This window comes from Myzus persicae, unplaced genomic scaffold (genome assembly GCF_001856785.1).
Source record: "Myzus persicae strain clone G006 unplaced genomic scaffold, MPER_G0061.0, whole genome shotgun sequence".
Classification (NCBI taxonomy): Eukaryota; Metazoa; Arthropoda; class Insecta; order Hemiptera; family Aphididae; genus Myzus; species Myzus persicae.
In genome coordinates, this window is record NW_019103893.1 from 20214 (window position 1) to 46340 (window position 26127).

Below are 26127 nucleotides of genomic sequence, written 5' to 3' on the forward strand. Positions count from 1 at the left end.
TCTATTATTTTTTTTAAAATTATTAATAGTATTTTAAATTGTCTGTTATTACATGTTTATAAATTCCTTTTTAAAAATTAGTTTTAGTATGTTCGTTTATATTATTATAATATCCATTATCGTAAAAATCATGTGATTACTATGTGATTTATTTATTACATCAAATATACAGAGTGACCCTAAAATAATGAAGATCAGAAAAATATTTTTAGAATTAAATTTTAAAATTCCTTCTGCGTTATTGTATTATTATTTTTTTGTTTCACTGTATGAGAAACGGAAGTGCTTTAAATTGCGTTTCATTTACTTGAGTGTGAATTCCAAGACTTTTATTAGAAATTCACGCCCATGTAAAGTGTTTTAAAGATATTTTATATGCTATTTTAAATTTTAATACGTAGGCGTGCACTTAATTTTGTCTCTATATTTTTAATTTGCCAAACAGAATATGTTTTTGTTGTTTATTGATCAATTAGAACAGCTTAAGCAAACGGACATTGGATTTGTTAGGATTATATTCATTATTAAGTCTTCATTGTCCACGTTTCTTTTTGTAGTTGTCTATAGAGTACCTGCCTATTGAAAAAAACAAACAAGTTTACGGTTTTCAAGATAAGTCTTATAATTATTTTAATCTTCAATTAAATCTTAATTTATTATTATTTATAAATTATAATTAATCACTTTTATAGACAATAGACATGTTATATTTGTAAAATATTTCGATAAGTACAATCGTTAAACATATGAATATAAGATACGAACATCATCTAGGTTGGTAGAAAAATACTCGAAATCCGTCTTGCTCTCAATGCGTCATAAAATGTGATATGATAACTCAAATTAAGCGTAGAACAAGGTTTGTTTTCGAAATAATTCACACCTAAATATTTACGGAATTTTTTTTCTTTTGCGTACAATTAAAAAAAAAAACAACAACAACAACAAGCGATAGAGTTATAAAACGTCACGCCCTGTAGAGGTGTGGTGATCAAAGTATGTACTTGATTAGTAAACATGGTAAATGTCCGGTATCGCAGACGGTCGAAAAGGTGACCGTTTCGAGAAAAAGAACGCTGACTGTCCGCTGTACGGTTCAAATGCTACTAATTAGGCGTAGACCGCTATCGCCGATGTTGCGATTGGCGAGCGCGCGTGACGCTGCCGTCACCTTCTCCTCATTCTCCTCCCGCTACTCCTTCTCCTCACCATGATAATCATAATTACGCTTCGAACATCTCCACGAGTTAGCGTTCTTGCGGTGCTGCACGGGCGCAGTATGTATACGAACAGCGATAATAATAATAATTAGGCGTTAGTGTACCTACAATAATAATAACGGCCAAACACACGCGTCAAAGTCCATTTGATTGTGTCTCCGCCGCCGCCGCCGACTCGGTTCGCGTTTTTTCGATAGATTATGATTTCTACGAGGAAGAAACGTAAAAAAACGTTGGAGCGCATCGCGAGCACGTGTGGCGGTGCTCGTCGCGCGCGAGTGGTGGGAGTGTTTGCGAGGCGACGGAGCCTCCGATAAGATTAAAACAAAATGCAAGCGTCGGAGGCGGAGGCGACGGCGAGGCGAGTCGTCGTCCAACGTCTTCGTCAGAGCTTGCACGGCGTTCGCGAATTCCGCTGCCTCATGTCGGCCGACGAGCACGTGGACCAGCAACTGCAATTGCAGCTGCAGCGTGGCCAGCTGGAGTTGCAGCGAGATGCATACCGGCCACCAAAGCGGTACAGCTTGGACCCGGTGTGGACGTACCGCGCGCTTACCGTACTCGACGTGTTCCTCCATGTGTTCGTCGCGTCCACCTTCGTCATCGGGATATGGCGCGCTTCGTACCAACTGTTCGTACTCTACCACCAAGAAATGAACCCTTGGTTGGCCACCGGTGGGTCCGTTGCCGTACAATTGGTTTGTATGATTAGCAATATTTTGTTCTTCTCGTGTACTATGTATCAACAGCCTTGTAGGACCCTAGAGGGTTGACTGATGCAAGTTAGTTAAGAGTCTCTGGGTGTAGACCACCAAATATTTTCTTTTTTAAGGGTAGATACCTAACCCACGTCCTGAGTCTCTTGACTGATGACCTGCAATAAAAAAATAGTATCACTGATTTTAAATTTGGTTTAACACTTTATTCTACACGATACCAGCTATACCCTATGTATTTTTTTCGATTTCATATGCCAAGCTTTATCGTTATTATTGTTACATAGGTAATTAAATTGGTTCGCAATGGATTGATAGTATAATAGTATTTCATGTAGCTAGTCTTATGGCTAAAAGGCTAATACTCAAACGGTTAAACACGGTTTCTACTTACTAACCTATGCTGTACTGCTTATATTTACCTAGCACTTTCGACGTTGTAACATATTTGGTTGAATCTATGAGTTTGATTGACTCTCAAAAATATCAACCACAGTAATTCATATGTTATTTTATAATTATTATAATAAACTTTACTTTTTGATTTGAAAATAAGCCGTCGTTCAATGTAACTACCTATGTTGAGTATTCCGTTCTATAGGCTAACATTTTTTAACAAAATGCTTTACTCATTCGTAAAACTATTGGTTGTTTACAAAATGCAACCTATAATATATTTATTTATTACTTGGTTACTTGGTTACTATTTTTTATCGGTAGTCGAATTAAAGATATTTATACATACAATGTGCCGAAGGCTACCTGTATATTATTTAAGCTCCTATAATATTAAACAACCGTTAATTCATTGACTACATAAGTAGGTAATAATTTTTGGTTTCAATATTTTAATAATATTAATAGAATTTTTTTTTTTTAGTTGCTATCAATATTGAGCGATCCCTTAGTAAAGTATTTCAAAAGAAGAAACCATTCAAAAATTGCATTTTGGGTGATTTCTAGAGTATATATATACGCAAGATTCGTGATTGGCATGATTATGTATGTATACCAGGAATGGTTGCTTGAGGTAACATTAAATCATGTACATATAGCTGTAAAACCTAGCATTGTTCTTACAATTGCCATTGGTATATTATGCTCAGTTCGCATGTTGGCCACAATCATGGGGCCACCTACTTGTGGCCTCGAATTTGATCCTAAACCTGAAGAAATATTTCAATTTGAAAGAATGTTCTGGCCCGAGGTAAGAAACATTTAAATTTAATATTTTAATATTTTAATTCATAATCCAGCAGTCATTACTATCAAGTAATACAATATTATGTAATGCTACCATAACATGTTTTCTATAAGTTGTATATTAGCTTAATATTTTCTTTCTTCATTTAAAATAAAATTCTTGAAAAAAAATAATAGGTAGAAAAATAATCCCTATAAATATTAGATTGGTTAAATAAACCGTTATATTTCTTATCATAAAACAAATATAAACATATTGAGAACAATAATTTTAGAGTGGTATTAGTAAACATAATACCTATTTTCTGGCTTTCAAAAGTTTAAACAACATAACAATTTGGGGATTTGACTAAATCTTCATTCTACAGTAAAGGGATTTGATCAACGAATATTATCACCTTAATGATATCCGACCTTTGACATTGAAAAAATATAATACTTGAAAAATAATTATATGAAGCACGATATACTATTATAATATATCTGTAGGTAGATACCTACTAAGAGTAATTTAAACATTGTATTTCATATTATTTGTATATAAATTATTATTGCATTTAATTAGTATATTCTAATGCAATTTTAATTCTTAGGTACACATTATTTATTTACATTTCTAGATCCTTGTAGTAAATACAAGGCTATTACTCTGAGAAATGATGATGTTTTATTGTACAAACAGTCATCAATTTTTGTATTTATTTTATTAATCGTCAATAATTACCTATACTAATTATAATTTTGTAGTTCTGTATTAAAGTATTATGATATTAATATTATTTTAGCTGTTCTATTTCTTCTTTATCAGATAATTATTAAGGCAATTAAACATCAAATAAATAAATATGTTATAGTTCCTTAGATATTATGTAGGTTACGAGAAGATTAAAAAAAAATTAGGAATACTTATATATACCTACGCAGTATATGTTCGCACACACTTAAATTTATAATTATTTATTCAATATATACAAATGGTCAAAATCAGTTTGCTTTTATTTTTTAAATATGGTGTGTATTATTATACAAATGTATTTAAGTAATAATAAATTTATTACCTACATCAATATCTTTTAACTAGATATTTATACAAAATAAATTTATCAATCGTCTTATTTTTCTCAAATACCTAAATAATATATATTATGGCATAATGAAATCATATTTTTCATGAAATTGAAGTTGTTTTATGAGATATGAACAGTTTTCAGAACCATGAAATTTTCACTGAAATATTATATTGTGTACATACATTTATTCAATAAGTGACATTAAGTGACAACCTCTTCGTGTAACGTGTATAAAACTTAAAACATATTTTAAAAAGGGTTTTTTTTTATCATTGCACGTTATACCATAGATATGTATGATAACTTGTGAGTAAATGAGTTATAGAGGCGTCAGAAAGAATTTTCTAAAATTCTCATTTCTAACTATAGATCCGTGATTGTTGTAATTGTTAAAAGAGTTCAAATTAGAAACACTCAAACATAGCTATAATGACTGAAAGTACTATAACATTATGTTAAAATAACCGTAGTTTAGAGAAACACACTTAAAATTATACATTAATATGAACAATATTGAATTCTAAATAATTATTACAACAAATTGAAAACAAATTATGTGTTTGTGAGACTAATAGTGTAAATGAGACGCATATATCTCAAATAGTAGAGCAGAGACATGGTTGCACCATGAAGTACAAACACCAAAAAAAGTGAGAAAAATGTTATTGTGGTTTGAGGTCTAAATTTTTTTTAAATCGTATCATGTCTATAAAATGATTATATAAATATTAGGTTAAAATGTAAGTACCTATCAAATGTTAAATTAATATTGATTTTTTTCAAAACCAATTTTATGTTAATATATACTCATTTTCTATAAGTTTTGTTCCACTCCAAACGCACAAGTACAAAATCTAGTTTGCTTTGTCAAAAAAACCCTCCAATGTTAAATATTGAACCAATTTTCAAAAATATTGTCAAAATATAAATTTGAAATTTGTGTAAACAAAATTATTATGCATTTATATTTATTAGATTTTTAGATTTATGGGAGAGAACTTTGTATTACATTTCCAAGACTAACTAAATAAAAATTGAAATTGTATACATTTTTAACTACCTCCAAAATAATTTATAAGAATTCTTAATTTCGACAAATTTTGTCAACATTTGAACTTCAAAAACTTCTAGTAAAAATTGTGCTAATGTATTTTTGAAGTTTTTAATTATGAAAGAATAACTTATGAGGAACATTGAATTCAATTTACAATAGTCTTAAGCTATAAAAACTAAAAATACTGTGAAGTTTTTACTCACAAGCAACCATTTTATCATAAATAAATTGAAAAATAAAACTGAAAAGTCAAACATTTACTAACGTTTATAGGACTTAAGAGCCAAAATATTTTGAAAAAATTTATAATTTCTAGAAAATTCTAAAACCTATGTATATTTGGTGAGAATTCGAGTTACTAGAGTGATTCATTTAAATTTAATTACTCTTCTGTGCATAAGACGTTATGTGGGTCACTGTATTGTATTTATATACACCATTGGTGGTTTCAATAAAGATACCATAGGTAGTTAAAAAACAAATATACATCATTACTATATTTTTAAATTTTAAAAAAATTAGTTAAAATCGTTGTTCTCAGTTTAATTATCTAATTTTGTAAAAATTTGAACTTATATTATCTATGAAAAAAAATATTTTTATATCATTTTTTTATTCTCTGGTTACACAATTAAATATTTTTGAAATACCTCGTTTTACATTTTCACACATAAGATGTAAAAATAGAACATTTCATAGATTTTTAACTTCAAAATAATACTTACTCATTTTGTGATTTTGATGAATTTTGTCAAAATTTGATCTTTAAATTCATAACTTTTATGAACTGCTCTTTAACAACTAATGAAGAACCTTGAGTTACATTTTCAAACTTTTTGACAATATGTAGAAAAAAATTAATCAAAATTTAAAATATCGGTAAACAGTTTAAAAATAGTCAAAATATTTCAAAATTGTATGGTGTATAGAAAATGTTCAGGATGTATGGTTATTCACTTATGAATTTGACCCAAAATAAAAGTAAAAATATCCGTTTTATTTCAATTTTTTTTTTGTTTACCAGAAGCTTTTGAAAGATACTAAGAATTGTCAAAAGTTAGTAAAGTTTAAAATCGAATCATTATTTTGACTAACTACTTATTATGAGATAACTTGTCACGCAAAAACACACAAAAAAAAACATCATTGTAAAATCAATATTTTTATCGCTCAACTTAGATTATAAAATTATGTTTACAATCGTGCAATTATATTATTATGTAAAGAAAATAATAATATAAACATTTGTTAAGAATTGCATGTATATAAGGTAATTTATTTTTGAGTTACCTACTCTAAAAATCGGTTTTATTAAAAACTGGTTTTTTCACAAATATATTTTTCCCAATTTTTATTTTTTTTATTATCCTGAGCACTTTTATACCTACTATAAATTACTTTTTACCTACTAAAGTTCTAACTAGATTCAACGTTCCACCAGAAAACACCCTCAAAGCATTTTTACACCTCCAAAATGTGATGTTATACATCCAAAAAAAAAAACTTCCTAAAACTAAAATTTCAGTGACCATTTCATAAAATAGTATCTATTTAATGTAATTTTTTGTTGTTTAAATATCTTAAAAAATAAAACGATTTAACTAAGTGATATACGATATATTTTTGTAATGGTGATTGATTTCAATGTGAGACCCTCTTAAAGATGAACGATAATATTGATTAATTATATTACTATAATAGTAATATTAGTTATTCTTAATTAGAATAACTTATAAATTGTTAAATACATAAAAATAAATTTAATACACCAACCCATACAAGTTTTCTTTCTTTTTTTTTTCTATAAATAAATGATCCTTAACCCTTACAAAAAAATATAAAATATAATAAATTCAAGATAAAAAACATAAGAATATGAATACATTTCGATGAAATTATATATTTCATAAAAAAACTTCACAATTTACAAAATGTAATCCAAACCTTATTATAACTCAATGTTATTAAAATGTTTGTTTATTACATTTTGAATTTTATTTCAAGGTTAATATCGTAAGATATTCAAAATTGTAAAAAATAATTATTTACAATAATTTTTAGGAGAATAACATTCGATAAGAAAAGCTCTTTGCTTGGAATAGTTTTTTCCATATAAAACTGTATCTGTAAAAATTATCGAAGTTAGATCTAGTAACCAATCCCCCAGTAATAATAGTACATATGTATTTATTTTTTTTCATTTTATATACCAAAGTAATTTTAATTTTGTTTATAGGCGTACGTGAACGCTATTATTGTTAATTTAATTAAATTAGTTTTTTTATTGGGTGTATATACATTTTATGAACTTGTCTAAGTTCTAGAAGGTATGGACTAATAAGTACGAAAATGAGTTCAAAGTTATTTAAAGTTAATAAAAAATTATTATTTCAAAGGTTATATTTAGTGAAAAATAAAATAAAATAATACCGCATCAATTAAATAAAGACAGAGTATGAACAAAGTGTGCAAAATGATGTTATTATACGTACCTAATATAGTTTGAACACTATTAAAAAATATTTTATCAATTTAATAATTCATCTAAATAAGATTTATTTTATTATGAAAAAAGTTCACATTTTTGTAACTATCTATTCTATTTATATTTCAATTATGATTTATAGAATTTTTTTTAAATTAAATATATTAATAATAAGTCATAATAGGGCTTTTTCATACATTTAATGAACGAAGAAAACATTGGTTTAAATGTTAAAAAAAATTTAATCAAACAAAACTTGAAAGATTTTTAACTCATATTCGTAATTAACATTCATAACTTACCTATAACTTAAAATAATCAATAATTAGTTATACACTTAAACGATTTATTCATTTCTGACTACGGATGTAACGACTAAATTAAAAAATTGAAAAAATTATAGTTTGTTACATTAAATTTAAGAAGATGCGTCGTTGTTGGCGAGAGGGAGGGTCGGGAGCAGAACACTCCTATTTTTTTTAAATTGCCAGGTATAAAATGAAAATACCGATATGTTAAATCTGATATTGAGTCAGTTCATCTAAAGAGTGCTGTTTTTGGATTCAACGGAGTTCTTTTTCTGCTGTTGCATTAGGTATAGAAGTCATAAAATAATAATAGCTGTGTGCATAGGTTATGTAGGGTATGCGATGGCATACCCTGTGGGCGGGAAGCAGATATATTTTTTTGGATGGCATAATACGAACAAAGTCCCAAAATGATACTATTTAGAAAGAAAAAATAACAAAATGTATAGGTATGAGTGTATGATCTATGTTTACGTGACGATAATTAAGAAGTTATATACTTGTCAGTAAATGTATCTGTATAAAAATATGTTTTTATGATTAAACATAAAACAAGTTGAAAAATGTATTATTTTCTATGACAATAAGAGCATTGATAATAAAAATGGTTGTCAATTTATCATTAATATTTTCTAAGCAATAGGATGAGCATTTATATTTATATTTTTTTGAGGATCACATGTTATCAACCACCCAGGCAACCCAAGTCTGGGCATTTGGGCTCGTGTAAGGTAAAACATAGTGTCGTAGGTATATGTTCAAATTGCACAATGTTTTCGTGTGTACAAATTGAAACCAAAGGACATGAACTAAAAGTTTTAATTGTCAAATCGAAATACTAAAAAACCACAATAACTTATAATTTATAATTTATCATCAAAATATCAAAATGAATAATATAGTCTGAACATTTCTTTCCTACTTGTTAAATCTCATCCGCTAGGTATACTATATTAACTATATAGAACATATTGTGGTAGGTAATGATTTTACAATGGCCTGCAAACATTTTGGCACCAACGATTAAAAAACTGAAATGACTCGTCTGATTTAGGCTATGCCGTCAGATACCCGTAAATTCGTCACATATTTTTTCGGACATCTACAACATATGGTCAACAATGTTGAATCTCAACAAAAAAAATGCATACAGACTAGTACTATCTTTCACGATATAGTATTGATAACCTTTAATGTTTCATTGTGATACACTTATACACATCAAATAATGGAATAATGTAATAATCTAAGACATAGTGGCATAATCATAAAAATATGTAGAGGCATCAATATTATATAAACTAATTTTAGTGTTATGACTATCTAACTAACTAATTAGAGAAAATTCGCTATGACTCAAACTATAAGTTAATAATTACTATCCACGTATAACAATTCACTATCAGTTAATACTTTATTTCCTCCTTTTAGATAATTTAGTGAATGCAAAAAATATCCAACGTAATATTTAAACATCTTGTATTAAGAAATAATATAGTTTAGGTATATGTAATAATTACCTATGTATATATATACATACAATGATAATAATATCTATGTATTAGTGCTTTCATAATCCAATTATTTTATTATTATTCATTATCAACTTATCAAATTAATAAAGAGTTATAAGAAATAATAATTTTAATTCTGTGAATTAAGTTTCACAACATTTGTTTATATTGTTAAGCAATACTTAAATGTATACCTAATGCAGGTGTGCACCTTCTTGAATGAAACCAATACACGGAAGTATCGGTTTAGCAAAATCATACGTTTAAACCAAACAATATACATTTTTAAGGTCATGTATATGTTTATATATTATATATTATTTGCATTTAATCTCATACGAAACAGACACTTTCTGAATTCAGTCTTCTCACATCGTTTCTGCCACTTTTAGATGCACCTTTGAAGTAATTTTCGGAAGTTCCTCATAGTTGTTTCGTCTTATTGTGTTTTATTTCATCCATAACTTGAAAATGTGAGACCTTAAAATCTTTCCGACTGCTAGACTGGAGAGGAGCGACTCTTGAATTTCAGGACTTCAGTCTTTAGACTTTTTTCATGCATTTCGTGAACAAAGAAGAACATCGATTCAAAAGTATTATTTTCTTTGTTAACTGTTGGGTAAATAATATGATTTGTCTTTTTGCAGCATATGCGTTACCTACAAATAGGTATTTTTGTTATCTGTGTCAAAACTTTTTGATTAGACCTTGCATAACAAAAATCATTATTTGCAACATGGATATTTAAAAAAATAACTATTACATTCAATTTTAAACAACTTAGTTTCTATATTACATTACAATTTCAATAAAAAATATTTAAAAACTATTTGTAGACATTGATATAGGTACTTTAAATAATAACACATATCATATATATATATAGATTTATACAATACACACATTAGGTACACAGTTGTTTGGTATAAAAGTTTTAAGCCATTTCATTAGCACTATTTAAACGTTTCGTTATTTTTTTCTGAGCTAGCAAAATGTTGACCCATCTAAAAATCGGTATTTTTATAATCTCCTATATATTAAACGTGATTCATAAAACAAAATACTTTAAAAGTTACAAGTATTCAAGTAGGTATCACGCATAAACACAAAATTATTGTAAAATTGACAGATCTTTACCTCTTATTGCGGTTCAACTGAAATAATTCTAAATCACCGATGACAGCAGGATGGCGCGAACCATAAGAAACAACGGATACACGTATTATACCTACAGAGACAATAATAATAATAATAACAATTGTCCCTGTGAATGAATAATGGATATACCTATATATATATATTATTAACCGAACGTCGGCGACGGCGACACAGCATAAATGATGTCCCAGACAAAAGCGTTTCGCACTTGTCGTCAGTGGGGAGGGCAGTACAATGGGCCACCGTCTAATGTTATGAGTGTATTTTTTTATTTATTTATTTTTTTATCGGTCGATTGAGATAAAGCCGCAAGTAGCAAAATTGTTCCATCCGCCCGCGGCAGTAGTATAGTGTGCAACCATGTCAGCGTCAGTTAACAGCGCGCGCGCGCCGCTTTGTGTCCTCTGACCGTCTCCTCAATCGCCACCACGTGTTACAACGATCACGACGACCACATCGCATCCTCCCGCGGCACACTCTACGGCGATGACTGCATGGCCGACGACGACTGACCGGCCGATCGGCTGCTGCTGCTGCTTCTATCCGACCTGCTAAAAACGGACTGTGGTAAACATACCGAGTGATCGCTCGGCGTAGCTATCGTCCTGCCGCTCACCCCGAGGAGACCGAAGTGACATCGTCGTGACACCTTCGACACCTTTGACAGCCGCGATGACGTCCATGCGACGTGAGCTCAGCAACGGGCCTGCCGCTCTGGTGGCCATCGACGCCGCACTGTCCACGGCAGTGATCACCCCCGTAGTAGTCACATACTGGAGGATAACTTGGAAGCTGATGGACATATATATACTACCCGGGCACCAGGCTTTGAGCATCATCGCGTCCTTGGGCATCGGGTTCATCGGCTTGTTTATATTTACGTTATTCCAGCACCGGTTCATGGACTATCTGAAGCCCAGGAAGCACACGGTCATGTACTACGTGATGTCCAGAAGTTACACGGCTGCGTTCGCGTACGCTTGCATCAACTCGTGGCGCGGTATCTGGAGCATTATGGACGTGGTGACGGGCACCCATCCGCCCGCGGTCGCCGCATCCGTGTTCATCGGCATAGGCAGCTTGGCCTCCATGAAGACCCTGCGCAACATCATTGCTCCCCCAATAGCTATACTAACCGACAACTACGACGGATATTTTGAGGTGCCCACGCTGTTTCGCATGGGAGTTCGAGTGAGATTCATAATACATTTGTACATCATCGCCGAGTCACATTATTTGCATCACAATATGATATAATGCTGTGGTATTCCCCCTACTCGTGGTTTCTTATAAGACACAATTGCATACTACTGTTACAGTAGTTTTTTTCTTATCTGGGAGTAAAACAATTAAGCCACCCTAAAAGCACCCAAAAAGTTTCAAATCACGCGAGAAAGTAAAAATCTGTAAAGCCCTAAAAGTTCAACGAAATCTCATAAACGATTTTTTTAAGTTAAAAATCAGAACGCATAAAAACGAAATAACTTTTGAAATTCATAAACGATAACCCAAATTGTTTCTTTGATAGTATATTTTTATACGCCTATACTTTAATATTGAAAATTAATTTTAGATATTTCAAGATTCTGGTGAGTGAATTGAGGAATGAATTAATTTTACAATGATGTTTTACTTTATAAACACTAAAGGCTGAACTACCGAAGGAATGCTCTGAAAGTTTTCAATCCAAATTTAAGGCAGAAAAGCCTTTAAAAAGCCTCAATGTTTTTTAAAATTTTATTTTTGCCAATTTAAAATTATGCATTGTTTATAAGACCTAAAACGCACGATTTTTGTCTAAATATTAGGTATATTTAGTATTTTATAGCTTTACAGAGACAATAATAATTTAGAATTCCGAAGATTATTTTCTGTAGTATTATATACATTTTTTATAAAATAAACTTATTTAAATTATACTGTTACCTATCGCATTATACATAAGCTTATAGGAAATTATAAAATGTTTGTATAATTATTGTGTTTAATACATAAAATTGAATGATATTTTTGAATAAACCACCTGAAACGTAATTCAATTAAGGCATAACATCAATTGTATGCTCGGAGACTATAATGGTGATGCCATTGGCTTTAAATCATTTGTCCAATTTTTGGTTAGATTCAGTACGATTTGAGTGTTAACTATATTTTTGGTGAATCGAAGACATTTTGAAAGGCTGATCATTTTGAACGTATCTCTGTCTAAAAATTAAAGTTGGGTAACATTTTTTTTCAAATAGTCGAATTTTTAATGTTTGATTCTAAGTGGAGTGATTCATGTGGGTTTAATTTTAATTTTTTGTGTATGTATACATACACGATAAGTAGTCAAAATAATGCTTTGATTTTATATTTTGAGGGTGGTTTTTGATGGTAAATTAGATTTAGTTGGTACTTTTAAAATGTCAAATATAAAAAATTCCAGTCATTTTCAAAAACGTTTGAAAAAAACAAGAAAAATTTAAGAAAATTTTTCCTCAAAAATCAGTTTTTTACAAAATTGGTGTAACTCTAGAAAGAAATAACCATAGATGCTTTAAATTTTCACCAAATGTTTATTATAGAATTCGTTACACATAATAACATTTTCAAAAATATTTTGACTCTTATAGATCTATTTAGATATTTGAACTTTTTGATTTTTTTCTTTAAATGTTAAAAAAAAAATCTTAGTTCGGTCAAAATGTTTGGAAACGTAATACAAGTTTTTCTTCCTTCAACAAAATAAAAGTTGACAAAAAAATTCACATTAATATTTTAGGATAGTTTGAAGTTCAAATTTTTACGACATTGAATATTTGCGAGTACAACGCGTAAAATAACGATTTCTCATCAAACAATTCACGTATTTATTTTGTTGTAGTTCAAAAACGATGGACTATACACTTAAAATTTTAACTAAAGATTTATAAAGGCATTATGCATTTAAGAAATTTTGACTCGTTCTGAGCTATTTATAAATATTTAAAATTTTTAATTATTTATTGTTTTGAATATTTTAATAATTCTTTTTTGCTAGGTCAACAAGCATAACACATTAATACGACGTCTCTCGTAAATTTTACTTTAGCAACTAAAAATTATTAAAGATATATAATTTTTTTTATGAGCATTATTCAAATTTAAATTTTGAAAAAATTATCAAACTCCCGACAATTTTCAATTCACTTTTAAGCTTAAACATATAAAAAGTTCGATTTTATAATTGAAGTTGAAATTGTTGAAATTATATAACAATTTTTCTCATAGTTACTAGTCCATATACTGTAGATGACCCCCCAAAAAATGGTTATTTTTTATAGACATTTTAGTAAAATTAAATATTTAAACTAAGAATAATGATCTTAGTTATTTTGTTGTAATTTAAAAATGGGTAGGTACTTGACATTTTTAATATGTAAAAGTATGTAAAAGTTTTCAGGTATTTTACTAGGTACGTAAAAATATAATTATATTTTGTACGCACAATGACATTTTTAAGTGCAATGGTCTCGTCAAAAATCAATTCAACCTACTGTATTCCTAATAATTAATACTTAAATAAATTATTTTAAAAGCAACTATTTCATAAAATATACTTTTTGCGACATAGGCTGACAGATAGTTTTTCGTATGCAATGATTTATCATCGAATTCAAATTTAACACATCTATTTCAGTGACACACTCGACAGCTACTGTACAACATAGTGGTAGGTACCACTTGACTCACCGTCATAAAGTCTTGGTATTTACTATATTTTTTTATTTTTTGTCTTAAAGCATTTAATGTTTGACTGTACCAAGTTACAAAAACAGTTAAGTAAATTATAAATACAATTTAGTTTGAATACATTGGGTTACACAATTTATTTGTTAAATACTGCGATGCTATGCCATTAAATTTGTATCGGAAAAGTACAAATAATATTTATAAATATTCATTAGATATTACACTATACACTTCACATATAACATTCTTAATTATTATTTTTTTTACTTAAATCATACCACCTCAAGATTAACACTTTTTATAAGTATTTAAAACAACCAATGACCACTGCATTGTTTATAGAACAATCATAAACTTGTAATTTTAACATGGAATGACTAAACATGTATGATTAAATAAAATAACTTACCTAAGGGCCATAACTAATAATATATATACAATATTTATACATTATTTATACATTATTAATTTAAAAATATATACCATTTAACGATTAAGCTGTGTGTAAAAAAATAATTGCCGCGAAGTATTTAAAGGTCGTTGGGTACGTAATACGACATTCATATAAGAGTGTATGAATCCCTCATTCTATTAAAAGTCTTTATTGTATGTTAGTTAGGTAGGTATATGTATTAGAATATAGATCCTATCATTTATCATCCGTTTGCGGAAAGCGAAATTATTTATCTTGATCCAGTTCAAAACCGATTCCATAGTGTCATTGTCATCTTAGAAAACACTAATGGTCTTATTATAATAATTTAACATGGTCAATCGTCGTAGATTATTAAGGCCAACTGAATAAAAATTTGTATTTTTTTTTTTATAAATGTCTCAACTTGAATATTTAACACTTCTACTTCTGAATAGAAGAATTTTCAAGTACAGTCTCCTCTACTATCTCGGTAATCGGGCTACGTGACAATTCGGCCCGTCCAGTATTCCAGTCGCATTTTATTTTTCAAAATAATGTCCAAATACCTATAAAATCGATCAATTCTATCAATTCCAACACACCGATTAGATATTTTATCATGAAAAATTCCAAAACAATACGTCTATGTCGGACAAAAATACAAAAAAAATTATGATAATTTTTAATTTCAACCATTTTTGTAAAGCATATAATTTTTTAAAGAAATAATAGTAATAAGTAGATATGCATTTAAAATGTAGATGTCAATTAATACACAATTTATTTTTTATTTATAAGCTACAATAATCCGACTACGAACCAATTCCACAGATTGGTACATGTTGGATTACCGAGACTCTACTGTTGTTAGTTATAAGTTAATAAGTAGCTGCATTATTGGTAACTTCAGCTTACTTTATGTTTTTAATTAATACGAGTTTTCGATTCTTAAGAAAATATTTTAAACTATCTTAATAAATTACTAAACTAAAATAGTGTTTGTTGTTCATATACAAAATAAAATGAACAAGATCTTTTTCTGTGGCCACTTTACAACCAACTTAAAATTGTAATAATTATTAGAAAGATCAACATGACAATATATAATAAAACTTTAAATAGAATATTGTATTAGTTTTTGTCTTATGGTAATTTTAAAAATCCGATTAAAGTAGTTTTTGTTATTGTCTACAGTGAAGTCACCTCAATTCATTTGAACTAAAATCCATAAGATCTATAGAATAGTCAAATATTTGTCATATTGATCACTCATTTGTGTGTTGGACAAGTACATTTATTTTATTATGTATGTTTATTTCGTATTACAGGATGGCACTGGATCATGGCTGTATGTATTGGATAGCTTTTTCAGCGTTTGTATTATTGGCTCATTGGTAGTCATCGTTTGGCGTGGTGTTTGGAGTCTAATGGACGATTATTTATACCCCGAAGATTTTCACACATCTGCAATTCTATCATTGGTATGTATACATTTTCAATATTTATTTTATAAACGAAAAAACTTTAAAATTATTTCAACGAAATCATGTTAATATAGTTTTGTTATAAAAAGTATAAATATTGTTTCGGTCCTTCAACATTTGGCTGCTATTAGAACCTATATAAATTATTTGTTATAATCTCCTTAACTGATTGTCAACTATAAAACATTATAAACGATAGTCTCTAATTGAAACAAATATATGGGTTGTTTTGACGGTTTATTCCGTTTGTTGATAAGTTTGTTATCAGCTTGACTATCTGTTTAGATTAATATTTATTCTCATCAAAAATATGAGAAACAATATAATAAACAATATTAACTAATATGAGAAAGCAACAGAACAAAGATGATTTACATCTATGATGATACCCGATTGAAAACGGTTCATTTTTTTTTTTAACAACCCGATTGAGCACAGAAAAGATATTGTCATTTCATGCGACGTTGTCAATTTTTGGCGGTCCATCTACAACCAGGCCCAGACATGTACTCGGCTTAAGAAATACTTTTTTTATTATGAGTATTAACGAGTATCATACATATCCCCCGTTTGTAAGATTCGTATTTATTATCCATACAATTTACATATACCTAATCTATTTTCGTGATTTTTGAGATAATCTACTTTGCTGTCGTGTCAAATCGATTTTTTTTTATTCTTTAGAGGAGTTATTTAAACATAACTATCGGTCGTACTTGCACTTATCATGTACGGCGTGTCAGTGTACCTGTAGATACTCAACGTTTCGGACATTGTTGAGCAATATACATGAAAACCAACGGTATATTGAAAAGTACAAAATTTGATGTTTTTTCTAAAATATTCTTTTCAACTTGTAATAATTTATTTCAATGAATAATAAATAAATAATTACGGCGAAGTTACACTTATGAGCGTTCAGTGTCGTGTCACATTTTGTTATCTTTTTGGATTCCTATTGTTTGATTGCATCTGACTAAATCGGATTGCGAACAATTTTAACTGTGCTCAATCGGGTTGCAGCCAATTTATACGGATTAATAGATTATTAAAGGTCATAGGTATTGCATATATTGCTAGTTGCAAACTTAGATTAAGTCAAGCCTACCTGGGTTAAATATGTGTTTCAAATAATCGAAAATGTAAATCGAAGAAGAAGAACGCAAAGAACTTAAATTGCTAAATGCCTGCAGAAAACAATATTTGCTTAATGAAAAAACTACAATAATTTATTTTAACGTTTGTTAATTGGTCTTTTCCGTATTATGATTGACTGTAATCGTAGTTAGTGTTTTATTAAATGTTCTCGAGCCACACACGTTTATCTTTCATCTTAACTTAGCTATATTACAACCATAGATGATTTAAAAATAAATAGAATCATATTATGTAGCGTTGTACTGTTGTGTAGTATTAAACCATTCAACATTATATAATAATATAATAGCACGTAACAACAATTGCTCTATCAAACGTATTACATACCTATATATCAGCATAAATTCAATACTTCAATTGCATAGAAAACATATTTGACTCAAATATAAGTAGGTATGCGCTACTGTCTACTCGACACGGCATTTTTATATACCAATAACAGTAAGAGATTAAATGAAAATTATAAAATTAATGATGTATTGATTATAAAGGTACATTAAGTAATTAAATAATTCAAAACTTATAACAATTATAAATGTTTGAAAAAATATTACATCATGATTTGTTATCTTTGACCTTTGTTGGCATTACTCATGTGACAGTGGTATATCAGAAAAACATTAAGGAAGTTTAATTTAAAAATGCTGATATTAGAGCTATATAATACATATTATTTTAATGACTATTATGCAAATATGAAATAAAACAAAGTAATTAAATTTACTGTCCTTAAAAATAGTTTATAAGACATTCAAATATCTGTCAAACAATCTCTTTTTTAAAGTTAAATATTAATTGAATTTTTTTTTTACACGATCTGATATCTTTATGAGAAAATTACAATCAGCGCTTGGCGATGTATTATGAATGTAGGACCCTTACAAGTTCACTGAATTTAAGAAAACTCTCATTGTGAGAACTTTCACATGAGTTATTATTTATTAAATTGTATTTTTTTACCTATACAATGATAAGATCACTAAAAAATCTCGTTTTAAACAGTTTATTTTGGTTGCCATGTAACATGCAAGAATATTTTGGTATATAAGGTCGACGATTGCCGATTATTTTGTTTACATATTGTTTCTGAACAATATTAAAGCCTTTAAAATACTTAAATGCCAAATTAATACAGAACAAATAACCCTATTTTATTTTCATTATTTTAGTAGATACTTAAATACTTTATCACATATCAGTGATTTATACAAGTGATCAGGGTCATTAATTTATTTATTATTTTATACTTTTTATATAATAACTAAAGCTGTATTGTCAGTGTTAAAATTAAACTTCCTAACTCTTTGTATCGTTTTCCATTTTGCTTCAGTTGAAGTATACCTTAATACAATATAAAATCAATTACAATAATTAATCTTACTATTTTCCGCTTCTTAATTCTGGAAATATTTTTAATATAAACAAACTGGAGACCGGTTCAACGAATCTTTAGAAGCCGATGTAAAATATGTATATGGTTGTATTAAATTTTAATAACATGTGCATGCATTGGTTTCAAAAATAATTACGCGACTATAATATTAAATATCGGATTTTTTACCGGACTTTCAGGTAGAATACCTTTTCGAGTGTACCTATTGTTATTGAGTATAATAAGTCGCAATTTAATGTATGCTTAGAAATTATCTATACCTAAGGGACATTTTTTTTTTATAGATCGCATGTTTAGGTAGGTATATAAAATATTGATTAATAACGAAAAATAAAGTAAGGTTATAAATACTTAAGATATAGAAGATAACCCATATAATATACTGTGGTATTTATATTTATTTATTTTATGTATTATTTAAACTTAAATAGAATAATAAAAATAAATTATTATTAAATAGATCAAATAAATAAATCACTTGGATGTATTAATATATCTATAATAAATCATTAATAATCATTTTGGTCAAAATAGAAAACGAATTAAATTTGTATTCTATTCAAAATAAAATTATATCATCTTTTTTAAACCGTTTCCGGTGTCGGATACTGAGAATTATACGTGTATAATCGTTGACTGGCGACTCCTAATAGTTATATCCTAATATTTCTAATTTGCCAACCGCTAATTCGCTGACCGATCTACTGCCCAACAAAAAACTATTATACATAATATTTCAGTATAGAGGTTATATAAATTATATTATTTAAGAAATTTGTAAACATTAATAAAATAAAAATAAATTTTATAAATAGTATGTCATTTTATGTATATACAATGATATATAATATATTCTATCGATATATCGATGTACTAATCAATCAATGGCATATGTCATATTTTATTGCTTTGGATTTTAATCTGAAAAAAATTAATTATTTTATAATGTTTTACATATCCTTTAAATGTACTTGAAGTCTCCCTTCATGTTTTAATTAATGTTATTGTCACCTGTTGGCGGATTGTGAATACTGTTAAAAGTTATAACTTGTGTATTTTTCAATGAACTGGGACGTCGGCGAAGTGGGTATAAGCCGGGTTTTGAATCCATGAATGTCCTCCATTAATGGATGTGTTTAACTTAAATTTGATGATAAATTATGATGTATGAAAAAATGATTCTGAGTGATGGAAATCGACTATTTGAACTTAATAAACGCTTTCCGAAAAAAAATTGGTATGCATTTTTGATACTTGAACAAAGTTCAGTAGGTATCAAAAACGTCGAAAAAACCATTATTATTAATATATTTATGGATTTTAAGACGACCTATCTAAAATATATTTACTATACATATAAATACATAATATAACATATCCAAAGGGGGGAAAGCCTCTTAGCCCCCCCCCCCCCCACTAAACAGACATGAACATTTCGATAATTTAAAACCCTGCTGAAGTAGGTACTACTTGTACCACTATACCACATGTACTACTTCATGTATTTACTTGAATTCCTTTTAATTACTTTCAGGTTTATCTTTGATTAAATTTATAAATTACGGAATTATCATATTAAAAGTATCATAATATTATGTACTGCAACCATTGCCCATTATAGTCAACTAATCATCGTCTGATCGTAATTTTACTAATTGTATTATTTATATTTGTAGGTTATAGGGTATAGTGTAGTACTACTTGCTTTTGCATTACAACCAGCTATAAAAAAATTGGTTAACAAAGTTAACGGTTTGAAACGAATACTGTTTGTGGATGTATACTTACTATTCTCATTTTTTGGTGCTGTAAACGTGTGGAGAGGAGTATGGACTATGCTGGATGTTCACTTTATACCAGGTTAGATATTGAATGAACATACTACATAATATATAATTTATATAAATACATACTATAAGTATATATGGGATCATATAAATTTAAAAAAAAAAAAATATGAAAAGTTGTATATATTTTCAAGAGCCAAAAATGCTAAATAATATTTTAATAATATGTTCTCAAAATTGTATGCATATATAATTCTAAAATTTTTAGTCTTTACAACCATTAATTTCTAAATAATAAATCAAATATCATGTCATAAATATAAAATAAGGTTAAAAGTTAAATATAATAGCATTGATCCAAAAAGTTAAAAAAAATAGTAAAATAGAAATTTGTTTTACATACTAAAGATAAATAAACACTATTTTCACACACAAATTATTTTAAATGATTGATAAATAAAAAATATGAGAGAAAAATAGCTATATGTGTTAATTCAAAACCAGGAAAATTGCTCTGCTGTAAAGCAGAGTTTGAGTGTGTCTCATCATTGAGTAGGTCAATGTAATGGATATTATATTATTATTATTTATAAGATAAACCATTATATCATAACTAATACTATTGCAAACCATTAACTTATAAGACAATACCGCCGTAAGTATAATAATGAGTAAGTCAACAGTATAAATAGCTAAAAATTTGTCAAAATATATTGAAAGTTTCATGAAGTACAGAAAAAAATGATTCACGTTATGATAAAATGTTTCAAGTCTCAATAACTAATATTTTTTGAAGTATATTAAAATTGACTACAATTGTAAAAGGAAAAATGGTTATTTATTGTTTAAATTTTCGATTAGATCAAAACTTGAAATTCAAGTCTACACAAAAAATATTGCAAACTATGTATTATTGATGCTTATTCATTACTATAATCACAATTTATGAGGAGCTTTGATAAAAAATGTTTAGGATATTTGACTAATAAACAAAGTTTCTATCTGCATAAATAAATAGAAAAATTACCTAATACAATTTGACAGTACATAATTATTATCTCAAGAAAACAAAAATATTTTGAAAATGATATCACGTCCAGGATATCCTAACATAAGTTTTTATTACAATTTTAAGAATCTATGGTTATTCATTTTTGAATACAATAAAAAAATTTGAGTTAACTTACGGTAATAATCCTGTTTTGTGTGATAGGGTCAGCTACGCACTAAATATTGATAAATATGAACTAATTTTATTCCACCACTTGATCAACTTCGTTTACAGATTTAACGGTATGTCCTTTACCACGTAGGTACTACTTGAGACCCAAGGGCTAGGTATATTATCATTATCCCTGACTACCGTCCATCATTCCATTTACACATGCGTGGTTCCTGTAGCTAATAGAACAATATATTTGAATTCTGATGCTAAGGTAACCATTCTACATTAGCCGATTTTAAACATAATAATCGTGTACAAAATAATCCATGTTTGTGAAGTTAGCGATGCACTTGTAACAGAATTCAACAAAATCTCACAAATTTTTTGGTCATTGGTGGGAGTGTGTTGACATTTTTTGGATAACACTTTTTTTTTAGCTTTTTTAAAGATTGCGACGAAAGAGATTCACTCTAGCAACAAACCTCCTCAAAATTCATTTTAACATGTTGAATTTATTGGAACGGTTATCTTTTTATTCAATTTATTCAAAATGCGACCCTAAGTTTGCACTCCTTCCCAAAAAAATCGAAAAGTGTTTAAGAAAGTGCACTTAGGATTTTTTATTTTATATGAAAGTTAGGGAGATGTACAATTTGTAAGAAATACTGAATATAAAATTGAAAAAAGTGGGTGAATTAATGAGAATTCATTGAATAATATTAAATAAAGTTATTAGTTAGTCAAAAACTAAAATAATGTATTAATCTGGTGGGCCATTCTGTAGATGGGGTGATTGTGACAATAGGAAGCAGGATGGGATGTAGTATAAAAAAAGTGAGTGGTTTCTTGTGGCATAGACTGGGACATAGAATGCGATTGATGGGGGGAGGTTAGTAGTGTCAACTACGCAGCTAAAAGAGGAAAAAATAAAAGTGAAGGCCATAACACAGAAGCTTTCCAAAATTTAAGACGTAAAAGAAGAGACGCTTATAGATACAAATTCGTAAATGCTCTAGTTATAATACCTAAGCCTCAACAATAAAACAAATACAAGACTCATAGATTTTACAAAATAGATTTAAAAACAAAAATTTAGCCTAATGCTGAAGTAGTTTTTTATCCGTATGATGTATCATTTAATTAAAATTTAACACATCCATTACAGTGACCTAGGTACTCAATGACGAGGTACACTCTACATCTACGTAGATTTAGTATTTATAGTACCTACCTAAAGTATATTATGTCAGTGTGACTTCTTCGATTATTTTAGAATTAAAAGATTAAAAGGACTATAATATGCTATACCTGTATCTGTTGTCTTTGTCTTACAAACGCATAACATAGGTAATATACTTCCATCATAAATAAATTGTTTTAATTAGTTTCTATCATACATATCTATGGTTTTTATTACTAGTCATAATCACGGACGTGTTAATAATTGACTTGATTATAAAATGTAAGGCTAAAAACATTATCTATGTCCTCTAGGCGAATTTCGATGCTTAAAAAAATAAATGAGAATTTGTAAGTTTTAATATTTTATATATTTATAACTATTTTATTAATATAAGTTATAACTAGGATAAAGTGAAGATATCTTCTCCACATCGTGGTTATAACTGTCAAACAATTAAAATATTAAAACATCTCCTTGATAACAGTAAATTTTCTTCACTTTAAATTCGATGATGTGTAAATCCTTTGAAATGTTAAATCTAAAAAACTTGATGAACACTGATCACGTCATACAGTTGTATACACAAATGAATAACTTCTAAATAAAAAAAAATATATATATAATAATTTATATTTTTTTCACTGTTTGATTTTATAAGAACCTATAATCAACTTTTCAGATGCTCCTATCACCAGTTATTGGGTATCGCATATTGCATGTTTTGCCTTTCTAGTCTTATTGAACTCCTCCAACTCCATATTAGTCCGTGGTGTTTACATAGATGCCGAAGAAGACGGTACACAATGTGTCGATTTTCCGTGTTATTACGTACGACTCTTAGTTCAGGTAAGGAACAAATTAATAATATTAATTTATTTATCACAATATAATATGTGTTTAAGTATTTTTTTTCTCTTAAAATACAAAAAAAAATAAGCTACTAATTTATACTATGAAGTATAACTAACAATAATAGAATATTGATAATCTCGCACCCCGATCCATAAAATATCAATCATCACAATAAACGCATTAATTATTAAATTATACATTTACAATACACATATTTAGGGGAGATTGTGAACTCAGAATTTTTTTTCCGGTAAAAACTAAAAATGTTTGAAGTGTAAAATCGGCCCGGATAAAAAAATATGCCCATATCTTCTCATACCTAATAATAATTTATACATATAAAGAACCATTTAGCATTACCCAAAGGCCAATACGAGGAGACGATCCCATTATCCTCCAACAATTATTTTGTTTAATTTTGATTTTCATAAAATTAAAAAATTAAAAAGTATGAAAATCCGTTATAACAGCATTAAGTAATATAATAATAATGTACCTAAATGTGTAAAATTTATTTTTTATAGTAGAAGTCATTTCGGCGTATTAATTTACTGAAATTTCTTAATTTTTATACTTTTCAAGCGTGATTTCTGCTTTTCCATCGTGTCATGTTTACTATATTTTATCAAAAAATTATAGGACAGAGTTTGCAATCGAGTTTTTTTACTACCAGAAATTTCCTAGCCGAGCTTAAAAGAAAAAAAGTAATAGCGGGCCCAATTTACATCCGTCATTTAAGTTATACTAATGACCAATTGCACTCCCTCAGTTTTTATTTTTATTTTTTAAGAAGACAATGGGCCACTTGTCCTTGTTGAATGTGTTTGTTTACAATTTGTAATAAAATATATTATGTTAAGTATGATTTGTATAAAAGGTTATTTGAAGAAAATCAGAAATTTTTTTTTTTAATTGTTCAATTAAACAAACAATTATAGAAGGAACTTGTCTCCTTGGATTTATATTGCATTACTAAAAGTTAATTTTTAAGTAAAATCATTTATATAGAACATTATTAGGCCAAAAAAACTAAAATTCAACTTATGTCTTAATTAATTGTTTTTTCCTCTATTTTAGAAGAGAAAACGCAAAAAACAAATACGTGACAACGAAAAAGGTAAAGAAATGACGCAAATTAAAATTGGAAAAGAAGAGAAAACAGAGGATACAACCGAGAAAATGTTACTTACAAGTGAAAATGGTGACATAACCATGTTAAATAAAGTAGAAGAAACATCAAACAACAGAAGTAAAATTGTTTGACATGACAATAACCAACATTAAGGTTTGTACTTTTGGATCTTAGAAGGTATCGTTTTCAAAACACACCGAATCCTTTGTGTTCGTTCAAATTAAAATATTTTTTTATATTGACATAATAATTATTATTTATAATCATGTACATACATTTAGCTCGTTCCATTTTTATTGTTTTTTTTTTAGTTGTGAAATGTCAAAGATTATTTAGATATCGTGTGAACCAATGTTTTAATATTATATTTTATATCGACATTGAACTATACTTTTTGTAAATAGTACAATATTACATTATAATAGTAGTTGATAATTTAATAAAATGTATTGAATTTACAGATGTTATTAGATTGTTAAATGTGTAACCTCATTATTTTTTTATAAATTCAGATGTTCATAGGTATATACAATTGTTTAGTTTTGAGATTATAAAAATATGAATTATCGAGTAAATTAGCTAATTTACTCGAAGATATACCTATTTAAAGTATATATTGTATTTCATTATAATATGTTATACAAAAATGTGTAATATTATTTACGCAGATGTATTAATATTTTTTTTAATTTTATGTTATTTATTCGTTTTATATAGAATCTATTACAATTAAAAAAAATTTTAATTCTAATAATATGCGTTTATATATTTATACTAAATTTTTATTTTTTATTTAGTCCTAAATCAACAATTAGCCTGAAGAGTTAGCGATTAAAGTGGCGCAAACGATTAGCAAATTTGAATAAACTAAATAATAAGGCCTCAGTTGTCAAAAAAACGAAATAAAGAATTGAATAATAAGTGTATAATTGTTTGCTTATGAAGGAAAAAAATGTTGGTCATTGAAAGAATTATCAGAAGGGACAAAAGGTGTACGAGTTGAATAGGTAATGGTTAGGGTTAGAATGTTTATGACCTTAAAAACTCTAAAATGGCATGCAAATATGTCCAAACAATAGTATGTCATTGAAACAAATAAATATGATACTATAAAAT

General features: G+C 28.1%; 1 protein-coding gene across 2 annotated transcripts; it reads left to right on the forward strand.

Annotated features, from left to right (window-relative positions):
- Positions 1-1283: 1283 nt before the first annotated feature.
- On the forward strand, positions 1284-25519 carry LOC111036016. Of its 2 annotated transcripts, XM_022317885.1 has the most exons (6): positions 1284-1918; positions 2817-3143; positions 16186-16338; positions 20569-20752; positions 23707-23873; positions 24957-25519. In XM_022317885.1, the coding sequence occupies exons 1-6, from the start codon at positions 1550-1552 to the stop codon at positions 25140-25142; spliced, it is 1386 nt and encodes a 461-aa protein (XP_022173577.1). In that variant the 5' UTR covers positions 1284-1549; the 3' UTR covers positions 25143-25519. The 2 variants fall into 2 exon arrangements, with proteins under 2 accessions (XP_022173577.1, XP_022173578.1); XM_022317886.1 differs by lacking the exons at positions 1284-1918; positions 2817-3143 and adding an exon at positions 10508-11919.
- The last annotated feature ends 608 nt before the right edge of the window (positions 25520-26127 follow it).